The sequence below is a fragment of the Scedosporium apiospermum genome (assembly GCF_000732125.1).
Source record: "Scedosporium apiospermum strain IHEM 14462 chromosome Unknown SEQ_SAPIO_0077, whole genome shotgun sequence".
NCBI classification, from domain to species: domain Eukaryota; kingdom Fungi; phylum Ascomycota; class Sordariomycetes; order Microascales; family Microascaceae; genus Scedosporium; species Scedosporium apiospermum.
Genome location: NW_015971778.1, coordinates 226,381 through 237,040, shown reverse-complemented (window position 1 = coordinate 237,040; position 10,660 = coordinate 226,381). Strand labels below are relative to the sequence as shown.

Genomic DNA, 10,660 nt, shown 5'->3' with positions numbered 1-10,660 from the left:
TTTGTCATCCCCATCATTCGCGTCCGACGAGTCCGAGAAGCGTAATCCAGCCAAGAGCTTGCCGTGGCGCAGCTACCGAAAATGTGGAGAGCGTGACGCAGCGCCGTTCGTAAAGGATGGAGAAAGCGAAATAGACGTACAGGCATCGTATGCAGCTTTCGCCTCCCGCTGTGGCGCCGTCTTATAGCTCATCTTTGACGGTCGCATATGTCGCCTCCGCGTTGTCGGACCATAGAAGGCTGTCGGCATCCTTTTTATCTGTCTGTTCGGACATAGGCTCCTCGGGCTTGTCGTCAGCAACAGGAGCACTCTCTTCTTCCAAGTCAGCTGCTCCCCGGCTATGCTCAGCAGCGGGGGCTTCGCTTGCAGAAGCAGACGCCTCTGAAACAGTAACGCTCTCCTCAATTTCCTCCTCGGTTTCCTCCGCTTCATCAAGGATCGGCTCACTCCCGCCCTCTACAGATGCCGCTGCTGCACCAGGAATAATCGGTTGTACGGGAGGCATCTCCTCGACGGGCGGGATAACGCTGGCAGCAGGCGAATCCGCTTCCGCATCGTCTGCAACAGCAGTATCCTCAGAATCTGCAGTGGGTACCGCGTCGGCCTCTGCATGCTCCACAGCATTCTCATCCTCTTCGGCAGGCTCAGGTATAATAGCTTCGGAGTCGCTTTCTCCCTCAACAATTGCGTGAGCTTCAGCCTTGATAGGCACATCTGCAGACTCATCCTTTTCCAAGGGAGGGAGCTCGGCATCACCCCGCGTTTCAGTCTCGAAATCCTCTTCAGCGGGCAAAGGGTCAGCTGCCGCCTCGGTTTGGGCATCTTGGGGGTTCTTAGGGGTTCCCTCTACTTCGTCCTCGACGTCGGCTTCGGGAACGGGTTCTGGAGCATCTTCGGGAGAAGTTCCGAGCTCGGTATCGGCGTCTGGATGCTCCGCCGATGGATTGTCGACGACGTGTGATGGTATGGTATCCGGGTTGGCATCCGCTGCTTCGGCCGCACGTCTCATATCATCGCTATCGAAGTTGTCCGAAGCGTCACCTGCCCCAATCTTCCAGGCAGCAACTTGCTTCAGACGCGCAAGCTCCCTAGCTGCATTCTGTGCTGCCTCCATGCCGTCATCCTCCACATATGCCGCTTCGTTCATGGCGGCTTCCAAGGCGGGGTGGGTCACGATCAGTTGCTGAAGTTCTTCTGTCCACTCGTCGAACCGCTTTTTCATGTCGTGGTACTTCGCCCAGTCCTTATACGTGACGCCGTCCATCCACGCCCACTTCATGCCGATCTTCTGTAGAGCCAAATCCCTCATGTTGCCGAGTATGTTGAAATGTTCCTGTGCGGCCGCGGTTACGGCAGCGTGCAAATCCGCCTCGAAATCCTCGCGCCAGGTGCGAATCTTTTCAGCCTTCTCCTTGACGATAAGACCAGCCTGTCGGACGGCCGCAAAGGCCGATTCTTCAGTTTCACTTCGGGTCACCTTAGAGGATGACTGGACGAGCGAAATAATGTTCTTGTGAAGCTTGGCAATCTCTTCCTCGGCAGCTTCCTTCAATTCGGCGACAAGTCTGTCCCCCTGACCCCGGACATGTGATTTTATCATGCTTTCGGAGATCTCATGTACTTTATCCTCCATCTCAGCGGCGCCCTCATCCGCCGCATTGGCGAACTTGGTTTGCCACTGGTTCAAGTCCTCGGCGACAGTCTCGGCAGCGAGGCGTCGAATTTCCTCCTGTGAGGGCTTCTCAGAGGTTTTAGGCTTAACATCGACCTCAACCTCGGCCTCCGATTGTGTCTCGGGGCTGGCGTTAGAATTTCCGCCGGCGCTAGACTCAGGAGCAGGGACGGTGGATACCGACGTGGTCTTCGCAGATGCGACGGAGGACGAAACCTGCGGCGGTGTTGACTCGGAAGGCTTGACTACGAACGAGGACGATTTCGTGTCGGGGCTTAAAAATGACTGTCAGTATTCAAGTGAAGTTGCAGGGAAAGCAATGGCAGACGAACCTAGGAGGCACACTCTTCTTAGGGATACCGGTGCTTGGTGCGTCCCTGTAGCGTCCGAGACGCTGCCCGATCCTGACGAGTTGAGGTTCGACGTTTTCAACATAGAGCCCCTTAACATGTGGCCAGACATTATCATCAAGGAAGGTATACGTCTTGTTGAAGGTCCAGACAGCAGAGGGAATAATGGTTTCTGTAGTGACGGTCTGAGCGGCATCGTAAGCTATCAAAGCGTAGGGTTTAACAAATTCGTAGCTCGGTAAAAGAAGCTCATCGTATGTCCGCAGGGCGCTCGTTCGCGCAGCGTCGTAATATGGCGCCAAACTTTGCGAGATCTGGTCCAAATAAGGAGCGAGGTTGCGCTGGTACTGCTCATTCGCCAATTCGCGAACTTTATCCACCTGAGGCTGGCCTGTGGTTGCCCAGTGAGCCTGCAGGTACTCCTTCGCTTGTTGAGCCTTGGGCGCGCCGTATCGCTCAACTACGGCGCGGGTTGGTGTGATGACGCTGTTGGAAACGGCTTGGAAGTACGGATTGATAATCTCCACGTAAGGGGCGGCGTATTCGTCTAGGTAGGGCTCGACGTGTGGAATGATGGCAGCCTTGGTGTGGAAGTAGGCTTTGCAAATCACCGGAGAGGTCTCGTCGCATTCTTCTAACGTGGATGGGCACCGGAAGAGGATTGTGAGGATGGCGTACCAAGTGAAGAGCCTGTGAACACAACAGATAAGGGGTTAGCTCGCGTCAAGTCTATAAGGTTTTCGCTCTATGCATCTCACCTCGCAGCTGTGTTAAATAGCCAGGCGCGCCAGCTCGAGGTCTTTGCGGAACGAAGCTTCCTCCTCGCGGGTATCGTAGCATTTCCATTGCTTAAACGCGAACCCTTCTTGGCGAGGCCGTTTAGCTCCTCCGAGGGGGGTTGCGGGGGCGGGGAGAGATTCCTCACCACCATTTTTGTGGTGAGAGTGGACGGGAGTGATACGGGTGGTTAGATAGTCAAGAGTTTGGGGTTAATGTGAGGTAAATGTGAGGTCTTATCACCTCGAGGAAAAACGCGACAACAAAGAGATGTCGGTGATGGGATGAGATAGGACAGCGTTGGTGACGGATGGCACCAGGCCAAAAACTCAGTCCGTCGCGTCGTTCGCAATTCTTAGGTGAATTATCCTCGACTAGCTGAGTGATCAGTCGAGATTAGTGCCAAGATGGTGGTGATGTGAGGTTGGTAAGTGGAGGAATGGTTGAAGAATTGCGGTGGAAGAAAATCAGCAGGTCTCATGCAAAGAAGGAACAACGTTCACAGGCTCCTGGGGACGGACCTTTCTTGATTTCCAAGATTGATGTGCAGGTAACTAGCGGTGGGCGGAAACTTGGGAAGGGACAAACCTGGTCTGCAAGGGGACAGAGTGAGTGACAGCAGATAAGTGGGTACCTCAAGTACGCGAGGTCACCAAGTACGAAGTATGTACTGAGGTATTGCCTAGAGTTCCCCGAGATCGTTACCTGGGATTGCGACATGGACTGTTCCCAGCCTCCAAAAAAGATCACTAGGCAAACTCTTACAATCCAAATTCGTCCGTACTCCAAGTCCAGAGCGCTCGTTGCAGTCCTGCGCTGAGGGCATAAATTTTTTTTTTTTTTTTTTTTTTTTTTTTTTTTTTTGTGCACTTCGTATACACAGGTAGTGCGATGATGTTCAAACTAGCTCGAATTTCCTAACGATAGACGAGATAGATTAATCTAGCAGTAGCCCCCATCCATGCCAGAGCATGAACTGCGGGGAGAGAGAACTCAATCCCCGGCACATGTGAGGTCCAGAACGTGATGGAGGTGGAAAGCTGCGTTGAGACAGCGTGGCATGTGCCGATGCTTCGACAAGAAAGTACCTGAGAGCTCAGACCCGGCAAGCAACCCCTAACATCATTCTACGAACTCTGTATCAGCGATCCGAAACAAAAGCCAATAGAATCAAAGTGCAAAGTCTGGGATGTTCCGATGCAGGAGTCCTTGGCACGGCACGCTTCAGACAGAACCTCCGGACCCCGAGAAAATTATCAATGTTTCATCAAGGCTTAAGGAGTCCTCTCATGTACATCTGGTTACCATGAGTTTAAATAAGAGTTGGGACAGATCACAAGGAGTAGGATAGGCACTTGGACAAATGACCGGTGAAAGTGTAGTTAAGTACACACTCCGAAGTTGACCAGAGAGCACCGCATCAGCAGATCTCATCGCACAATTAATTGTATCAGAGAGGAAGAAATCGGCCATTCCCTCCTGCCACTCTATTATTACTCTTTCCTCAGGTACCTCGGGACCGTGAAGGAACAAGATGGCTGGCCTACAATGAATTACAATGAATACATCATTGATTCGAGTGCTGATGTCATCACACGTCAACAATAAATCCACACCGTTTTAATATCTGGACTAAGGCCCACAGGTGTTCTTATTTTGGGCGGAGACAATTCAGACTACCGTTTCCGAGCTAACTTGATCTCGTAAGAAAAGCCCACATTGATTTGTCAAATTTAATCCGTTCAAACTATTCCGTTTTCCCTCCAGCACCACGAAGTAAATCCGTCGAGAAGAAACCCCCCAATTTCTTGAGCCCGTTCGTTGGTCAAGCACCTCCCCACAAGCACACTGGACACAGGGCTGATTTCACGTCAACTTGATCTTCGTTCTTCAAGGTGAACGATATCGCTTCTTAACACCAAGCACGTGCTGTCATTCCTCTATCGACACGACGCCTAGGCACGTCGATATGGTGTATCGCCACTAGACCAGAGGTAAGTCCAGCTTCTTGCTTCTTCCATGCGTGCATGAATCGCCATTCAAGCCCAAACCTCAACTCCGCGCCTCCCGTCGTTTGCAATCGTAGATCGATTCGGACTTTACTAAATGCCCCTGCGCTTGTCAAGATAGGCACGCGCATCCTATTCGAATCACCGCGTCCTCGAGACTGTCACGGCGGCTTTTTTTTTTCTCCATCAGCGACAGATCCGTCCGTTTTGGCATGGTCGATACGATTCATCTCCGCAAGGCTCTGGAGCCATCCCTTTAACATCTCCCGTCATACCCGGCGATCGGGCATTGTCATCACACCGCCTGAGCCGTAGCCGCTTCTTCAGCCTTCAAGATGGCGGACATGGATTTCGATTTCGCGGGAGGTCCTCCCCCTTACGCACGCCGCCGACGCTCCCCATCTCGACCATCTCATCACAGGGCCAGCGACTTCGGCGTCATACCCCAGAATGCCGACCCCGACACTTGCCGCATATGCCGCGGGGAGTCTACACCCAACGAGCCGCTGTTCTATCCCTGCAAATGCAGCGGAAGTATCAAGTATGTCCATCAAAACTGCTTGATGGAATGGCTCTCGCATTCGCAAAAGAAACACTGCGAGCTGTGCAAGACGCCCTTCCGGTTCACCAAGCTCTACTCTCCAAAAATGCCCTCGACCCTCCCGGTGCACATCTTCGTCACACACATGACCAAGTACATCCTCAGTAATGTGGTCGTGTGGTTAAGGGCGCTCTTGGTCGCCTGCGTCTGGCTCTGCTGGCTTCCATACCTTATGCGACGGATGTGGTCGTTGCTCTTCTGGCTAAGCGATGAAGGCCTCGGTAGCCTACTTCTAGCGAAGAACATGGGTTCTTCCACTTCAGCCGATACCGCCGCTCTGGGTGCTTTGGAATCCGTAAATAGCACTTCATCATTGGTAGCGAGCACTACACAGAGCCTACAGGACGCCGCCGCTACCCTCGTAGCGAGTGCTTTCAACACTTCTTCAAACGAAACTGTCACAGGGAATCCGAACGAGCCGGCGCGGCTATTCTTCTTCATTCTTAGAGCGCTCTTCCCATCGATCACACGCAAGAACCCTGCCACAATGGCAATTCAGGATGCCGGTTTCGGTATTGATCCGACACAGGGCTCTCTCCTCAGCAATGTGACCTTTCTGCGCAACCTGACCCGGCAGCCATCGATCAACCGCTTCGTGATTATGGTCCTTGAGGGACAGATCATTACAGTTCTCGTAATCGTCTGCTTTATTCTCATCATTCTGGTTAGGGACTACGTCGTTCAGCAGCAGCCGGAGATCAACATGCGAGCAGCCTTTGCTGGCCAGGAAATAGCGCGCCTCGACGACCAAGTTCCCGACGTCATCCCTCGGAGAGAGCCAGAGGCTCAAGCTCCAGATGCCGCCGGATCCGATAACGAAGGGAACGAAGGTCATTTCCAGGCTCCTCATATCGATGATAATGATGACGAACCTGCCATGCGACCCCCGCGATTCGAGAACGAGCGCCCCATTGCTACCTTCCGTCGTCGCGCCCCTCAGCAGTTAGATGCGGAGCCAGAAGGTGAGGCATCTTCCTCCCATGGAGCAGTCCAACACGGTGGAACTCGATCTCCATTCGATGACCGCGCATCTTCTACAGAGGCCATAGGCGCTTCTCATTCTCAGCATATGCCTGGCCCTCGTATTCCGGAGGATGGGCCTTCAGATGCCGATCAATATCTCCGAGAGTACAGAGAGGCCCAAGACGATCCTGAGGCCATTATGAGACTTCTTGAGCGTGACTTTCAGAGCTTCCCACGTGCCCCCACTCCTACGGTGGACAGTGCGGAGCAATCGACCAACAATGACGACTCTGGTTCATCCGACGTAGCGGAGGCATCTAGCAGCCAGGTAACTGAGCAATCCTTACGGAGGGACAGCTACGGAGCACGTTCCGGAATCGAGGACGTATTCGGCCCGACGACAATGAGATCGTCGAATGAGAATGAAAGGGAGGAAAAGCAGGAGGAGGAGGAAGAAGAGAAAGAGGCTATGTCATCCAAAGCCAGATCCAAGCAGCCCATTTGGAACGAACCCTCTTCGACAGAACGCGGGACTGATGCGCCAGACCATGACCCTCTATTGAGCAATGGGAACCCAGAGCCTGTGGGCTACTCTCGTCGCCGTGCTTTCTCCGACGGGGCCCAGCCGAGAGAGTACGTGAACCCACTCGCGAACAACAGCTGGAGCTTTTCCCCAATTCCGACGGAGCAATCCTCGCCCGATCAAGATGAGTCAAACGACAAAAATGCACCCACCTTCATTTTTACGGCAAACGATATCCTTGTAGCATCACCCAACGGCGAGGAATTTGGCCCGACAGGCCCTAGCAACCCTGATGATAGAGTAGCACGCGAGGAAGATGAGAATGACCGCGAGTCCACCCCGTCGGAAATTTTTGGCCGCCATCGAGAAGAGACCCCTATCGCCGAAGGACCAAGGATGGAAGACGCCAGGGGTCAAGCGCCAGTTCCAGAAGCCGTTCGGGATGCCGCCGATGTCCCCGCACACCAAGTAGCTCAAGAGCGGCCCGTTTGGGCTCGCGTCGCAGATTTCTTATGGGGTGACATTGAGGATGTCAACGATGATGCTGCCGCTCGCAACAACGAGGATGAGGGCGAGGACCTAGATGATGACGATGCTGAGGAAGAAAATGGCGAGGAAGATGATGATGATGCTGACGGTGGTGAGGGTGGTGGAGGGGCGGGATTCGACCAAGACGCTCTTGATGACATAGAAGACTTTGAAGGCATCATGGAGCTCATTGGCATGAGGGGCCCCTTGGCCGGGCTCTTCCAGAACGCCGTTTTTTGCGCTTGCTTGGTCTTTGTGGCCATCTTCGTCTGCATCTTCCTCCCTTATAACCTTGGCCGAACGGCAGTCTGCCTTGTGGCTAATCCCATGCGGATTGTACGCATCCTATTTGCGCTTTCAAAGTTCGTCCAGGATGTTGCGGCCGCTGTGGCGGGTGTCCTCTCCTGGGCTACGTTGTCCGTAATGGCTCTTTTGGGACGAGTAACGGGGCGCCAAGCTCATCTAGAATCCATGAACCTCAGCATTGCGTATACCTGGGAATTGACGGCTAATGCTTCCTCGCGGCTGTCTACCGGATTCATCCAAGAGCTTCCATTCCACGCATCTGAAATACAGAACTTCTCCGCCGTCAGCCACAGTGCTCTCCTCGAATTGAAGGGACATGTGGCCACCGCGTTTGCCGCGATCTGGAATACGATCTCCTTTGCCCTCGATTCCCCTGCTCCAGAGGTCGCGAGCGCTCTACTCAACAACACAGCCTACTATGCGGATCTCGTCAAACATACCACTACCTCCACGCTTACTTCCGTCTTAACCCCCGGCGCCTGGATCATTGACCTAAACAGCAATGATCCCCTGGTCCCCATCGACCCAGCCCTCGCATCATGGTCCGGGACAGACAGGTTCTGGGCCATTTCGGCTGGGTACATAGCCTTTGCACTCTTAGCCACCTTGTATGTTACCCGCGGAGCCCCGTTCTCCTCGGGGCAGCTCGGTCAGGATTGGGAGGCATCTATCGTGGACTTGATCAACCAGGCTAGCGGGGTTACAAAGGTCATCCTCATTATCGGTATCGAGATGTTAGTATTCCCCTTGTATTGCGGCCTCCTCATGGATGCGGCCCTCCTACCTCTTTTCGAGCATGCCACGATCAAATCTCGGTACGAATTTAGCATCAACTACCCTCTAACCTCGATTTTTGTCCACTGGTTCGTGGGAACGGGGTACATGTTCCATTTTGCCCTTTTTGTTTCCATGTGTCGCAAGATTATGCGAAAGGGCGTTTTGTGTAAGTTTAGATTTCTCTTCCTACTGCATTTTCTTGCTACTGACGAGGGTCGCTTCAGACTTCATCAGGGACCCCGACGACCCCGAGTTCCACCCAGTTCGGGATGTGCTGGAGAGGAACTTCTTCACTCAACTCCGAAAGATAATGTTCTCGGCGCTTGTGTATGGCGGGCTCGTCGTCATTTGCCTGGGCGGAGTTGTTTGGGGTCTCAGCTTCGCATCCAGCGTCCTACCCATCCACTACTCGTCCAACGAACCTGTGCTCGAATTCCCCGTGGACCTGCTGTTCTACAATTTCCTAATGCCGCTAGCCGTAAGGGTTCTCCGACCGAGCGATGCGCTACACTCCATGTATACGTGGTGGTTCAAGCAATGCGCCCGCACGCTAAGACTAACATGGTTCCTATTCGGGAAGCGCAAGGTCGACGAGGAAGGCACGCTGGTTCTGGCGCCAGACTCGCCGCATCAAGCGCTCCCCTGGTACCAGAAACTCTTCTTACATATAGACCGGAACGAAGAAGTCGCTCCCGTGTCGTGGAATGATATCGCATCCAACATATTCGACCCCAAGCCGTCCCCCAAGCGCAAGATGACCTCGTTCTCAAAGTTGAAGAAGAAACTCGTGAGGAAGGGCCAACTTTGTCCAGACGGACGGTTCGTCCGCACCCCAGCGTCGGACCAGGTCCGCATTCCCAAGGGACGTAGAGTCTTCCTCGACGTTCACGAGACCACGCAGGCTCCGCTCGCGAATGTGCCGAATCCGAGCCAGTACTTCACCGACCAGTATCAGCTCGTGTACCTACCGCCGAATTTCCGTTTCCGGATTTTCCTCTTTATTTTCCTCATCTGGATGTTCGCTGCCGTCACAGGCGTCAGCTTGACTATCATCCCTCTAATCGTAGGCAGACGACTCTTCAAGTTCCTGCTCCCGGCACACGTGCGCACCAACGACATTTACGCCTTCAGCATCGGAATTTATGTCCTGGGAACGATTGCCTATTCGATCTTCCGCGCAGCTGCGCTCGCTAAGAAACTGCGTGCCTGGGCGGGCGTGGCGGCGAAGACCATCTCGGGACCGGGTGCGGCGAAACGGATTGGCAGCTTGGCGCTCCACGGCGCGAAGTTGACGTACGCTTATTTGAACGTCTTTGTCTTCTTCCCTCTCCTCGCCAGCGCTCTTGTGGAGTTGTACGTCATTATCCCTCTCCATACCTACATGTCGCCTCCCAAGGTACCCGCCATGGTAGGCGAGGCCGTCCCCGCAGCCGGCGGGGATGCGCTAGTGATCGCCTCGGCAAGCAGCATCCACACTATCCGCGCGGTCCAAGCGTGGACCCTCGGTCTCCTCTACCTCAAGCTCGCAACACGCGTGCTCAACACCAACTTCGCGGCCACCCGCCTCGCAACAGCCAGCCAAGCCATCTTCCGGCGCGGCTGGCTCCGCCCCGACGTCAAGATCCTCACACGCGCCTTCGTCATCCCCGCCATCCTCCTCTGCCTCGTCGCCGTCGCCGCGCCCCCCGTTATTATTGTCCCTCTCATCAAGAAGGTCCTCGTGGCAGCGGGGGTGTTCGAGCGCGTCTCGGACGACCCCGTGTCGATGGCGCTGATTTACCGGTTGAGCTTCCTGTCGGCGGCGCTGGTGGCGCTGAGCTCGACGATGGCGTGGAGTTTGGTGGGAGTGTTTAGGGGGTGGAAGGGGAGGATTAGAGATGAGGCTTATTTGATTGGGGAGAGGCTTCATAACTTTGGGTGTGGGGCTACGGTGGCAGCGAGGGCATAGGAGGGTTTGCTGTTGGTTTTTAATGTCTACGATTTGACGATTTAGATTGGGAATTGCTCGGGAAGGGATTGAGCATAGAATGGATGAATGGATGGCTTTTTTCATTCTGATACAATCTTGCTCTGTATTAGTATTGATCGTCTTCGACTCATACACACATACACATACAGATGCGCGACACAAAGACCCTTTTAGAAGATGGAGGA

The 10,660-nt window shown here is 54.0% G+C and overlaps 2 protein-coding genes across 2 annotated transcripts; one reads left to right on the top strand and one right to left on the bottom strand.

Annotated features, from left to right (window-relative positions):
* Nucleotides 1-181: 181 nt before the first annotated feature.
* Nucleotides 182-2,953, bottom strand: SAPIO_CDS1729 (uncharacterized protein; the record flags this gene model as incomplete). Its single annotated transcript, XM_016784932.1, has 3 exons — nucleotides 182-1,946; nucleotides 2,005-2,712; nucleotides 2,781-2,953. 3 exons carry the CDS (start codon nucleotides 2,951-2,953, stop codon nucleotides 182-184), a joined length of 2,646 nt encoding a protein of 881 aa, XP_016645229.1.
* A 2,190-nt stretch (nucleotides 2,954-5,143) lies between these two features.
* On the top strand, nucleotides 5,144-10,454 carry SAPIO_CDS1728 (uncharacterized protein; the record flags this gene model as incomplete). Its single annotated transcript, XM_016784931.1, has 2 exons — nucleotides 5,144-8,672; nucleotides 8,731-10,454. The coding sequence occupies 2 exons, from the start codon at nucleotides 5,144-5,146 to the stop codon at nucleotides 10,452-10,454; spliced, it is 5,253 nt and encodes a 1,750-aa protein (XP_016645228.1).
* Between the last annotated feature and the right edge of the window lie 206 nt (nucleotides 10,455-10,660).